This window comes from Panthera leo, chromosome D4, assembly GCF_018350215.1.
Source record: "Panthera leo isolate Ple1 chromosome D4, P.leo_Ple1_pat1.1, whole genome shotgun sequence".
Lineage (NCBI taxonomy): Eukaryota > Metazoa > Chordata > Mammalia > Carnivora > Felidae > Panthera > Panthera leo.
The window spans coordinates 85,676,210-85,689,850 of NC_056691.1; the positions used below are offsets into that span (position 1 = coordinate 85,676,210).

At 43.8% G+C, this 13,641-nt stretch overlaps 1 protein-coding gene across 3 annotated transcripts in view; it reads left to right on the plus strand.

Annotated features, from left to right (window-relative positions):
* Window positions 1–13,641, plus strand: part of GARNL3 (GTPase activating Rap/RanGAP domain like 3) — a 149,728-nt gene that overhangs the window by 72,205 nt on the left and 63,882 nt on the right. For all 3 annotated transcript variants that reach the window (XM_042914066.1, XM_042914068.1, XM_042914067.1), the window contains exons 5-6: window positions 8,369–8,468; window positions 10,022–10,140. In XM_042914066.1, coding sequence (XP_042770000.1) covers window positions 8,369–8,468; window positions 10,022–10,140 — 219 coding nt within the window. The remainder of the gene's footprint in view (window positions 1–8,368; window positions 8,469–10,021; window positions 10,141–13,641) is intronic.

The following is a 13,641-nucleotide window of genomic DNA, read 5'->3' on the forward strand; positions in this document are numbered from 1 at the left end:
CCATCACGTAAGCGTAATGATCAAATCATTGGGCCAACGATTAAGTCGTTCTGCAGCCCCTCCCCTCCCACAGGCTTCACCTTAGGGCTGAAAGCTACAAGCTTCTGATCAAGGCTTGTCTTTTCCAACAGCCAGGCCCATCCTACAGCTCTGCAGACACCCAGCAAGTGTCACCTCCTTACCACAAAAGAAACTCCTACCCTCGTCGCTCAGGAAATTCCAAGGGTTCTTTTTATGGGATGGTATTGATCGTCTGTATTTTCCACTCAGCACTTCTATTTACATCTTCTGTAGCCCACGGTGTACGGCTTAGCCCTCTTCAGCATGATAGGCCCTCAGGCATTCCAGGACATCTGCTGCTTTTCTCCTAAGACGTGGACTCCGTTCCACTTATCGCCAGCCTCACTGCTGCTCCTTGGCCACCGGAGAGGTTGTTTAGTGTCAAGTTGAGGGGCTCAGAACTGATTTCGGGGCTCCAGGTGCACCCCCCACAGCCACAGGGTGGAGCACACTCATCCCCTTCTGTCCTTTGCACGCTCTCTTTGTCTGAAGCCTCATTAAGAACCTTCCATAGGCTACCCCTCACCTCAGTCTTTCTCACGTGCGCTCTTACTGGGCTGTGAGGTGGCGTCACGGTATGTGTAGTGTGTAGACCGTTTTGGGAGTCAAGCAAACTTGGGTTCCCGCCTCAGCTCTGTCACTCGCCAGTTTACGACCCAACTTCTCCAAGACTCGGTTTCCTGGTGGGTAAAATGAGCACCAATCCCTGCTTTGCAGCACCTGGCCTCCCCCGTCCTGTACTCATGCAGTTTGGACTTGTCCCCAAATAGGGTTTTGCATTGTCCATACTGAATTTAATCTCATCAGCGTGTCTCATAACTGCTTATTGTCAAGAGGTTTTTTTGACATCTTGATTCTGTCACCTGTCCTATTAGCTAACGCCCTGAGAAGCTTTAAAATACCTTCCAGTGTGCTGCTTCTGCCATCTGCGTGCTCGTTCAGATTATTAATTAAAATGAGTGTGACCCCTGGGTAGATCCCTGGAGACCTCCCTTACGGCTCACTTGTATATATCAATTAGTCTATTGTGGAACAGAGGGACAGTCTTTGAGCTCTTCATAAATCTCCCTTCCCTCACGTGGGAGGATTCTCTTACACACTATTGGGGTATATGTAAACAAGTATAGTCTTTTGGGAGGGCAATTAGCAATAATTAAAAATGTGTATACCATTTGGCCAGCAGTGCTGCTAGGAGGTGTATTATAGCATTATTTAAAATAGAAAAAAAAAAAACACCTGGAAACAACTTCCATTTCCATCAGTAGAGGAATAATTACATAAATTATGATACATTTATACAGTGTAATGCTTAGTAGCTGTTAGAAAGAATGAAGCTTTGGTGCATACCGTAGCAAAATGTTCACGATAGGATTAGTCCTAAAAGCAAGTTCCGGAATGATTAGTTTATCATCCCATTTCCTTAAAAGCAAACCACAAAGAAAGATAAATATGTCTGTCAATATGCAAGAGAGTCTCCAAAAGGACACAGAAGAATTTAACAGCGATTGCCTCTGGAGAAGGGAAACGGCAGGTCAGGAAAGAAGTCGGAAAACCTAAACTTTCCACGTCAAGCCCTTTTATGCTGTTTACATATTTTGCACATCTCTACTCAACAGTAGTGTTTAATCTTTTAAAAAATCCATATAGTCAAAAAGAACAAGGTCGATCTGAATGTACTGGCATAGAAATATTTCTAAGATATTTTCTTTAGTGGGAAAAAAATAAGCCTCAGTGTAATAGCTACACGACCATCCCATTTATGAAAAGAAATTGTGTGTATATGCATATACATGTGTGTTATGAATGTATGTGCATATATGCACGTGGATGCGGACGTGTGACGTGTGCACGTACGTACGTAGTAAACACACCTTTATGAATGCATACAAAGGTCTGGGACTATCCATACCAACCTGGTAGAATGGTTAATAGAGGGAAAGGCTGTGTACCAGGGCGTGGAAGATGGGGAAGAGAAAGGGATGTTAATTTATGTGTGGATTCAGTTTTTTCAACCAGCTTACATTTCCATTTGCAATTCCAAAGATTTTAGTGTATTTTTTTTTAAAGACCATATTCTTTACTGCCAGTGTTCCCTCTGCTATTTAAACCTAGAAACTGAAATAAATGCATTCACTCACTAACTGAACTTCACTCTGGAAAAAAACTATGAAAACTCCCAGGCATTATATAAAACGAGGGGTCTCGTCTGTAGTCCATGTTGTGTGGCTTTCCTGCTTCAAGTCAACCATGAGCGAATAGTCAGATAAAATGAGGGTGTTATATGTGGATTCTGATTACATTCTCCTCAAAATATCCTGGCCAGATTCATTCAGTTTCTCTCCTTCTCATCCCACAAGTATAAACGAGGTGAAGAAAAGACCATGAAGGTCAACAAAGAGGTTTTGTGGGCCTTGGAATTCAATGCAGGGATGATTCAGGATTTCTTAGTCTCAGGACTCATTTAACACTCTTGGCATGTTCAGGCACATCTGTAGCGTAGAAGAATTTGAGTTTATGTATTACTCTTCATAATGCCTTTTAGCAAACCTTTATCTCAAAGGGCATAACATAATAAGAGCCTGGGTGGCTCAGTAGGTTGAGTGTCCAGCTCTCGATATTGGCTAGGGTCATGATCTCCCAGTCATGGGATCGAGCCCCACTTAGGGCTCTGTGGTGAGTGTGGAGCCTGCTTAGGATTCTCTCTCTCCCTCTACCCCTCCCCCATGAACATGCACACTCTCTCTCTCTCAAAATAAACATTTAACCAATAAATTAATTAAATAAACAAACAATGGCATAAGTGTGGGCATCTGCAGCGTTAAGCTTTAGTTATCTGGCAATTTAGCCCATTAGAATATTTCCTCTGGAGGCGCCTGCGTGGCTCAGTCTGCTGAGCGTCCGACTTCAGCTCAGGTCATGATCTCGTGGTTTGTGAGTTCAAGCCCCGTGTCGGGCTCTGTGCTGACGGCTCAGAGCCTGGAGCCTGCTTCAGATTCTGTGTTTCCCTCTCTGTCTGCCCCTCCCCTGCTCACGCTCTGTCCCTCCCTCTCTCTCAAAAATAAACAAACATAAAACAAAATTTTTTAATAAAAATTAAAAAAAGAATATTTCCTCTGAACTTGCTTGTTGACGTCAAATAAAGTGTTCCTGGTGTCATTGTCACCTTAAATGTTGCAAACAAAGTTTCTGAATCTCTGAAATCCTCTGTGCAGTAGGTCATCCTTAAAAGAGTTAGGGTTTGTTGCAATATTAAAGCCACAGTTAGGCACTTCTGCACCCACTCCAGAACTGCTAAAACGAAAATGACATGCTAAGAGCTGGTCAGAAGATGTGGAGAAGCTAGAACTCTCCCCGTCTTACCAGTAGTGTAAATTGGCACATCCCCTTTGGAAGTTTGGCAACATCTACTAAAACTGAACATTTGTCTCCCCTGATCCCCGGATGTATACCTAACAGCAGTGAGCGCTTATGTCCAGCAAAAGACAGACACAAGAATGTTGATGTGACTTCATTCTTAATGACCCCAAATTGGAAACAGTCCGTATGTCCATCAACTGAATGGTGAATACATACGCTGTGGCGTTCATATGGGGGACTGCTACATGGCAACAGGAGAGAATGAACTGTTCCTACATCCCCAACATGGATGAATGTCATAGACTCGATGCTGAAGAACAGAGCCTGACGCAAACAAATACACATGATCTGATTTCATTTCTGTGAGGTTCAAGAGAGAGTAAAATGAATTGTGGTGACAAAAGTCAGGATAATGGTTACCTTTCAGAGTATGATTGGGTATTGAGTGGGGAAAGTGAGTGAAGGAGCCTTCTGGGGTACTGACAATGTTTTCTGTCTTGATCCAGGGAATGGTCACAAGGGCATATACGTATTTTAAATATCATTTATGATTCACTCAAGATTTGTGCCCTTTATACTGTCCACTTCTGTTACTTATCATCAGAAATCGGAACTCATTTTTAGAGTCGTTCTGGGGTCTTTGGACAGAGGTGCTTCTTTGTTTTGTTTCTTTGCGTAGTATCCTTTCTTTTGTCAGTTCTTGTGTGTATTCTTGTCTTTACACCTCATCATATGTGATTTTTAACAAGGGACAGGAAGTGTCTTGCCCTGCGAGACTCACAACTTTTTTGGTGTTGGGTTCTCCTCCCCCAATTTTAGTTAAGGATTCAGTGAAGTCAAAAGTAGGTAACTTTTTTTTTAATTCTTTTAATGTTTGTTTATTCTTGAGAGAGAGAGAGAGGGAGAGAGAGAGACAGAGACAGAGACAGTGCACGAGCAGGGAAGGGGCAGAGAGAGGGAGACACAGAAGCCCAAGCAGGCTCCAGGCTCTGAGCTGTCAGCACAGAGCCCCATGCAGGGCTCAAACCACAAACCATGAGATCATGACCTGAGTGAAGTCAGACTCTCAAGTGACTGAGCCACCCAGGCATCCTAAGTAGGTAACTTTTTGATCATTAAAAAAAAAAAAGCCCTCATAGGGGCACCTGGGTGGCTCAGTCAATTGAGCGTCCACCTTCAGCTTGGGTCATGGCCTCGCAGTTCACGGGTTCACTGCTGTCAGCGAGGAACCGCTACAGATCCGCTGTCTCCCTCTCTCTCTGCCCCTCCCCTGCATGTGCGCCCACATGCGCTCTCTCTCAAAAATAAACATTAAAAAAAAAAAAAAAAACCCTCATGATTGACACTTGTTACGCAATAGAGATACAGTCCATGCCACTGGCCAGAGTCCCGTTGTCACTCTGAGATTCCCTTCCAAGGGGCTGTGTGTTGTCTATTGTTATTCCGTTCTGTGGCGGCCAGTGTTCAGACCTCTGGGAGGGGAGAAGACAGACTCGGGGCTTTAGAAGATCTGGAGTTTGGGGGTCATTTTCTATGTCCATTAACCCCCTTGGCAGTCTGTGAGGCCTGCAGGCCCCTTCTCAGAATATTTTTGGACGCGTAAAACAAAACACATGAGATCACAAAGGAAAACAGTTGTGCTGAAGTACTTCTAGGAATGATTTTTTTTTTTTTAAATATGAGGCAGTAATATATGTGGTTTTTTATCAATACGTTAAATAACGAGGCCAGCAGCAGGTCTTGCAACTACTGTAATTTTGAACCATGAAAATTGCAAACAGTATTCAAGATGTCTGCAGTTCCTGTAATGAGTTCTAAAAATATCTGTGACCTTTTTTTTTTTTTTTGCATACATTTGTAATTGAAAGAAACGCTATGCTTTCATTAGAAGGTAGGGAAAGAAAGATTTTTGTTTGTTTCACCCAAGTTCACGGCCTTCCCTGGATTCTTTGAGAACCCCTGGCATAGAGCCTTGCTTCTCAAGATTCAGTGTTCCTCAGAATCACCTGGGATGCTTGTGAAATTGCAAATTCCAGGGCCCCGCCCACAGAGATCCTGAGGAGGAGGTAGAATGGGCCCACGGGTGACATTTAACAAATCTAGAAGCACAGAGCTAAGATCTGGGCGCTGTGCCGTGCAAGTCTGAGAAGCTCGAGAGGCCTAATTGGCCTGCCTCCCTCAGAGTCTCCCCTCCAGGCTCTGCTGATGGTGTCCAAGGCCTTGGGACAGTGGCACCCACCACAGTGGCATCTGACTGGCTAAGGCCAGCTGCCTTAGCTGGACCCCACCTGTGTCTGGTCAGCTGATGCCTGAGGCTGGCTGGTGGACCCCAGAGTCAGACCACAGCCGCATGCTGCCCGGAGGCATCGTGGACTGTGGACTGGCACTGCCGGTGGTTGATTATCATAAAGTGAACACTGTTGACAATGAATCATCCAGACATTCTACTGGGAACAAAATCCAATTATGGCTCTTCTTGAGTCACACCAAAAGGTCAAGACTGAGAGGCAACAACATCTTGAACAGGTGATCAACACTAACATCACCAATGAGGAACAGCCATCTATCTGTTCTGGAAATAGGATAAGCTGAGGACAGGCTCCGCTTATGTAGCATTCTGACCAGCTATGCGTAACCCAGACCTCATTGTGGGGAAGCATCAGACAAACCCAGAAGGATTAATTCTTGCTTTTTTATAAAGAATTGGGGAGGTTGTGCTGTATTGTTGAAAAAAATGTCAGTGTGGTAAAAGACAGAGTCTCTGGAAATGTTCCAGATGAAGGGAGTCTGAAGAGACACAACAACTAAATCACCCTGAACTCAAGGGAAAATGACATTTTTGAGTCAATTGACAAAATTGGAATACAGATGGTGGACGAAAGTATTGTATCAATGTTAAATTTACAAAAGTTGGTAAAGTTATAGCATGGTTATGTAAGAAGATAGCTCTATTCTTGGGAAGTACACACTGAAGCATTAGGGATAAAGCATTAGCATAAAGGGATATTTATGCATCTTAGCCTTAAATGTTCAGAAAAAAATTTGTGTGTGTGGGGGGTGGGGAGAGAGTAGTGAACAAATGAATAAAGGGGATAAAATATTAACAGCTAAATCTGATTAAGGGTATAGACATGTCCTTTGCAGTCTTATTCTTGCAACATTTATGTAAGCTCAAAATTATTGCCAAATTAAAAAAATATGTACGTGTATGTATATATATATATAAATATTTACATGTAAATATATATTAAATATATATATTTATATATAAATGTAAATTAGTAGCTGATTTTTTTTAATTCAAGAAAATTCAATAAAAGCACAGTAATGCTAAGCATTAACCTCCTTTTTTACTCCTTGAGTAAAAGGGCAAAACATAAAAAAGAACCCAGACGATGACATAATGGTTAAAATTTTTAAAAAGAAAAAAAAAAAACTTCCCAAATGGGCACTGACCGCGGTTTCAGCTCCACTGCCTATGAACTCCACAACCTCAGGCAGCATAGCTGAAGTCTCCAGGCCTCAATTTCTGCATCTGAAAGTAGGAGATAAAATAAAATCGATGTCATAAAGTTGGCGGAGATGCTATGGAGATAATGCGCAGAAAGTGCTTGGCCTGGTCCTTGGCCCTTAAAGCTCTCTCAATGAGTGTCAGTGTTTCCAGAGCATGAGCAAGACAAAGAGAGTCCTAATTCACTTTATAGAGTAATATAACCCTGGGACACCTGGGTGGCTCAGTTGGTTGAGCATCTGACCTTGGCTCAGGTCATGATCTCACAGCTTGTGGGTTCGAGCCCCGCGTCGGGCTCTGTGCTGACAGCTCTGAGCCTGGAGCCTGCTTTGGATTCTGTGTCTCCATTTCTCTCTGCGCCTCCCCTGCTCATGCTGTGTCTCTCTGTCTCTCTCTCTCAAAAATAAACATTAAAAAAGTAATATATAATCCCTGAAGCATGACCGAAATACATACAGAAAAGAAACTGTAACCCCATCTCACTAACAAATATGACACATAATTCATTTTTTCTAATCCAGCAATGTATCAAAAGGATACTATATACCATGACCTAGTAGGACGTATTCCAGAAATCTAAGAGCCATTCAGCATCAGAAGAGCCAGTAGCATAATTCATTACATTACTATGATTTTTCCCCAATTCAAGCTATCCTGTCAGCAGCTGCCAAAAAAAACTTGCAGTAAAATTCGATATTCATTCCTAACAGTGGCCCCTTTGTAAGCTCACAATTGAAGGAAACCCCTTCAACATGCTAAAGCAAGTGACCACAAGTACCTAGTAAATCATAAGAGACGTGTTGGAATCAGAAAATTACGTTCCAACAGTCTGCTGTATACACATGGCACAGTGTACATGTCAGTGGAGTTTCAAACCGCATTTTCAGTATGATTGTGTTTTGGGAAGAAAAATACATATGCACGCATGTGTAAGAAACAATGAGTGGGGACCCTGCCAAATCATAGTGATTATCTTTGGGGAGAGGGTTCAGATGACTCATTATGTGTATCCATATTTCCCCCACTAATTGTATTATTTCATGGCAAATTTTTAAAATTCTACCAAAAACATTCTTACTTGAATAAGAGGCTGCAGAGATGCATTCCAGGTGAAAGGTGCCTGTTACAGGGGTACCAAACAGAAGGGCATGCCTCTAGGGGGCACCAACTGCCAAATATTTGGAGCTTCGAACCAGAAAGCTGTACTCCAGTTGGAAATAGCCGAACCCATCACTCGGTTCTTTTTCCTATGCCCCAGGGACCTTTCGAATGCTTCTGTGACGTGGATGGGTTGTCTTTTCTAATGAGGACATGTGGTTACAGTCCTGTGTGTCTGCTTTTGACAGTGACTTTTCTGGTTCTTTGGCCGCTGATTCATTGCCAGCTTCTTGTTTACTTTCTGAATAAGCCTCTTAATGACACAATTTTGTTCATTTACAGAATGCAACTGCCCTGCCAGGTACGTGGCGAAGAACAGACGTGCACTTAGAAAACCCAGAATACCACACCAGATGGTATTTCAAGTATTTTTTAGGACAAGGTAACTATGCCATTATGGTGGTTGGGAAGAAAGGATATTCAAAATGAAAAATAATGTCAGTGTAATTTATTCTGGTGCCCTAAAAGTATGAAACTAACCAGTTTAGGGACACTGATGTCAGGCTAGTAGTAAGCTTCTTTTTTTTTTTTTTTTTTTTTTTTTTGGTAGATTTGAAGATTCAATTCCAATCTCAGCCCTAGGGTTATTTATATATAAACATATATTTTCATCCCTTGGGAGTTAAAGGGAGTTAGATCTTCTAAATGGCAATTTGAATTTGCAGGGTGGACAACAACTTTAGACCTAACCAAGGCACGTGCCAAGTACTATCCTATACCAAGTGCTGTAAACAGGTCTATAGCGGATTTTGAATACTTAAGTTTAAGGCAACGAGGGAAAGATATGATTCCCTGAGCTCCAGGGTCAATATAGAACTGGAGAGGCATTGTCCTGTAGGCTCTGGTAACAGGTATTTGTTTATCACCTACCACATTCCAGGCAATTATACTGGCCAAGGCAGTCATCATCCCTACCCTCACGGAGACTCTAAAATGGGTCTGAGTCCTGGTTCTGCCATTCTTAACCGCGGGACCTGACACTGGTCACTCTCCATGTCTCCGAGATTTAATTTCCTTCTGTGCAAAGTGGAGGGATTACTAATACATACCTAGTAGGTTAGAACAGGAGTTTCAGTGAGATACGCTGGAGAAACGCTAAGCCCTGCTCCTGGCACACAGCAAGAGCTCAGTCATTAATAGCGATGTAGATTTAAAGTGAAGGGCTCAAGTGAACATACGTGGGAAGGCAGAAAATGGAAATGGAAGAATAATCACTGTTGCAGGATTAGAGAGGAGCCAGATAAACTGCTTATCAGGCTAACGCATGTGTTTCTAGAAGATGTGATGCTTGGACTATAAAATGAGAGTGATCAGGTGCAAAGGATGTCTTTTTAAAAGTCTGATACTGTTTTATTCTAAGAAGTTTGCTTGCTGTAGACAAGGCATATTTCTTTATAAAGAAAGAAGTCAGTGGGAAAGTTGTCATCTTCCCAAATGCTTGAAAGCATAGTGCCCAGAGCAGTGGGGACTTTAGAGAAAACCGGTGCCATCAGTTCAGATGCCAAGAAACTCAGAGGTAAGGCAGGCTCCAGAGTTGGTGGATTCAGAGGCTCAGTGGTGTCATCGAGGCCGGCCCTCCTCAGGGTCGCAAGGTGGTTGCAGCAATTCCAGGCATCACCTCTAGACACCACCATGTCCAGAGCAAGGAGAAGGCCATCTTCAGGAGTGAAGAAGCCTTTCCAGAAACCCCTTGACCCATTTCTCCTCTCGTCTCATTGGCTGGTATTGGTCACTTGTTCGTTTCTGAACATTTCCGAACCGATCACTGCCGAGGTTGAATCGGAGCGCGCAATCAGTATGGCGTGATCAGAATCTTTTCCGAGCTGGGTTTAGGATTCTTGCTCCCTGCTCATGTGGGAAGGAAAAGTTGTCTACTCCCACCGGGGCCTGAAAGAATCAGTTGTATGTTCACTGTTCTAAAACTCTCTCCTGCAGTTCATCAGAATTACATTGGAAATGATGCAGAGAAGAGCCCTTTCTTCTTGTCCGTGACCCTTTCCGACCAAAACCATCAGCGCGTCCCTCAATACCGTGCAATTCTTTGGAGGAAAACAGTAAGTACCTGGCTTGCCCCTGGAGCATCCCCCTTGCTCCAGAGTTTTATTAGTGTCCTTGTCAGAATGGTTCTGGTGAGTCTTTTTCTACGTGGTTCTCTGAGTTTGGATATTCAGGATTATACTCTTGAGCAGTGGGGCCTTCAGACTCTGGGTTCAACCACAAATTCTCCCCGACAAGCCACTAACTGGGCATGTCCCTTCCCCTCCGTCTCTGGCCTGTGGAACACAGAACTGTAGTTTACAGAGCATTAACCTTAGCTGTTACTAAGACTGAAACTGACCAACTGGTTCACCTTCAACTAAAAGAAACGAAATTTATTGGAAGAATATAATACTGTTACCCGGTACAGCCCATGGGGTGCTCCTGTTTCCATGGGTCATTCAGTCAAGCACTGAGTCAGCTGCGCTTCTAGAAGTTTTTTGAGGCTTAGCCCCTTTCATCAGTTTCCTGAGGTAGAAAATTAACTCAAGACTTAACAAGTACTCCCTGCCCAGGGTGGGTTCTGAGTGGACTGAAGGCAAGTCCCTTCAACTCAGGAATGCAGGCCTCTCTTTAGCTCAGGAAAATTCTCTTAGGTTCATTATTGCTGCTTTTTCTTCTCTTTTCTGAATTCTTTTTCTGGGAATTCTTATGGTTGGTCTCTGTCTTTCACCTTTAACTTAAAAAAATTCATCATTTTTTTCCCTCGGACTCTTTTTCTTCCTTTGCTTCTCAGAGAATTTTTCATAGGCATTATGGACACTAGAAAGAGCAAAGGATTTGGAGCTAAGCAAACCAGGTCCAATTACAGCAGTAGCAAATTCATTCATGTCAATTTGAGAAAATTGCTGATGCTCTCCATTTTCTTCTTTGTAAACTGGGGAAAGTTCTGGGCTGTGGCTCAAAGGGTGCTGAGGACTATATTAAGTGAGCTGTTATTTGAAAATCCACATCTATGCAACGTCCCAAATCATCAGATCTTAAATTGCTTAGATACCTGAAGGGTAGAACATTTTACTCTCGAATGGGTGAATACAGTGTATAATTAAGAAGCAACGAGATAACCACACTCAGAAAATGTTAGTCCTATTATGTGGTGGTCTCACTTTATGGGTGCATTTGTTGAAAGCTATTACTTAATCATTGCACACTGATGTTCACCTCAGCAATACAGTATCTCAGAAATTGCCACGTAGATCTTTTGGGGAAGGAAATAATACAGGAACTTAAACAGTAATTTTTTGTATACACACGCTTAAAAAAGTAGTGGTTTCTTTATACACACTCTTTAAAAAACAGTAACTTTTTTATACACACACATACATCAACACATTTGCACACGTGCGTACACATACTGCAACTTCAAAAAGCCCAGAAAGAATTTCTAGGAACCATTACAGAGTAAGTTGTAATTAGGAACTTTTTGCGATAATTAAAAATAGTCACAGTTAACAATAAAATCTAACATTTATCGAGCTCTTACTGTATGCCATATATACTAAATCTTCCCAATGCATTATCTTAATTGGTGAAATTGTGGTTTAGGGGGGTTAAATGCCATGGCCGAGGTCACCTGCCAGAAGGTGGCAAGGCCAGGCAGAACCCAGGACTGCCTGCTGAGCTGGCAGTGCCGTATGTAATCAATTCTCCATGTAATTCTTTTGACTCGCGCTGTCCCTTTCACTGGGCTCTGATCTCCATGAGAGCAGAGGACACATAACTGCTTTGTTCTCACCCAGCCCTGTTTCTGGCACATAGAAGTAGCTCGAGAAGTATTTACTGAACGAATCAACGAATGACACCAAAGTCCAACCTAACCTGTGTGCTGTGCCGCCTCTGTTTATATAAATGCCCATGTTATGTTTCAGAAAGTTTTCTCTTTTTAGGCAGGTTGAAGGTAAAAATCTAATGTAAAGCCGAGTCAGCTCTTACTCCTGAATGATTTCCTGTGGAAAATTTTGGCTCTCCCCTCTCTCCCCGTGCTGCTGAAACTGGGCTCGGTCTCACCATCATCATAGCTGTACTGAAGCAGAGTTTATGCACCGGTGTTGGCAGATAATGTTGAGGGGCACCTGGGTGGCTCAGTCAGTTGAGTGTCCAACTCTTGATTTTGGCTCAGGTCATGATTTTACAGCCGTGGGATTAAGCCCCCATCCGCCCTGGGCATGGAGCCTGCTTGGGATTCTCTCTCTCCCTCTCTCTGCCCCTCCCTCACTCGTGTTCTCTCTTGCTCTGAAAAATAAATGAATAGACATTTAACATAAATAAATAAATATTCTCTTTGGATGACTCTGCCTCTTTTGGAGAAATAGTCTCTCTGATTTCCTCTCTCCCTGCTCCTCTTGAAGTTGATATCTGGGTGCCCGGGGAGAGGGTTTAGGAGACCTCACAGTGGCGGGAGAAGAGGACTGTGGGTTCACGTGGGGCTTTCTGTGCTCTCTTGTCGAGTGGCTGATCCGGTCTCTGAACTAGCAACCGCATATGTAACTGGTCCCCTCTGGGCTTTTTGGTGTCACTGGAATGCACCTGTCACTGGAATCCGTGGTCCTAGTCATTTGCCCCTTGCGGTGATGACACCGCACACTGTGAGCTCCGTGACATGATCCCAGGTCTCTGCTAGCCTCTGAGCCTCTCAGGTCTGTCCCTGTCACCGGCACCTCCCCTGCTAGCCACAGGGCAGGTGGGCTGAGGCAGGAGCACCGCTCCAGGCTTATGTTTCTAATCTTGCTGACCCTCCATGCTTGAAGCTGCTGAGTCACTGCCCCTCATCGTGTTCAAACAGGTTCTACGCAGACTTCGATTCCTAAGGAAGGCCGTGCCTGGGAAGTGAACCTCCAGTCCACATGTTCTGAGGTGTCTCCAGGGCTCACCTTGATCTATTTGCAGCGTCCCTGCACCCGCTTCGAGGCCTGCCCTCGGAATGGCAGAATCAAGGGCCCCGGCATCTAACACCTTGGCTTTTCCTATCTTCCTTCTTCCTTCCTTCCACCAACACAAGGAAGGATAGTTTTGCCCTTTGGCCGCCTTTCTGGAATGGATTCTCTTAGTGTCTTGCCTTCTTCCTTCAGGCAGTAAGAGCCACTCCATCTCCTCACCGGGGAAGGTTGCCAGGTACTGGGAGGGAGGAGCAGGTACAGGGGGGGAGTTTTGCTTATTCTAATGACTGAAGATGTCGTCTGTACTGCATTGTAAATTGTGACAAACACTCTGAAGGAAACAAAGGCAGAATGATACAGGAGACCAACTTTAGATCAGACAGCCAAGGAAAACCTTTCCGAGGAGGTGACATTTAAAGAGACCTATGGGAGGGAAGGGAACGAGCCACATAAATGGTAGGGGGAAGGGGCAGGCGGGGAGCATTCCAGAAAGAGAACAACAAAGACAAGACAAAGGAGGAGCTCTGGGGACTCGTCTGGGCAGAAGGCAATGAGGAGGGAGTCAGACCCCAAGACCCCTGTGAAGGCAGTGGGGCTGGCCTAATGAGTTTACCCCCTCTACTGAGAAGTGCCAGTGCCTTG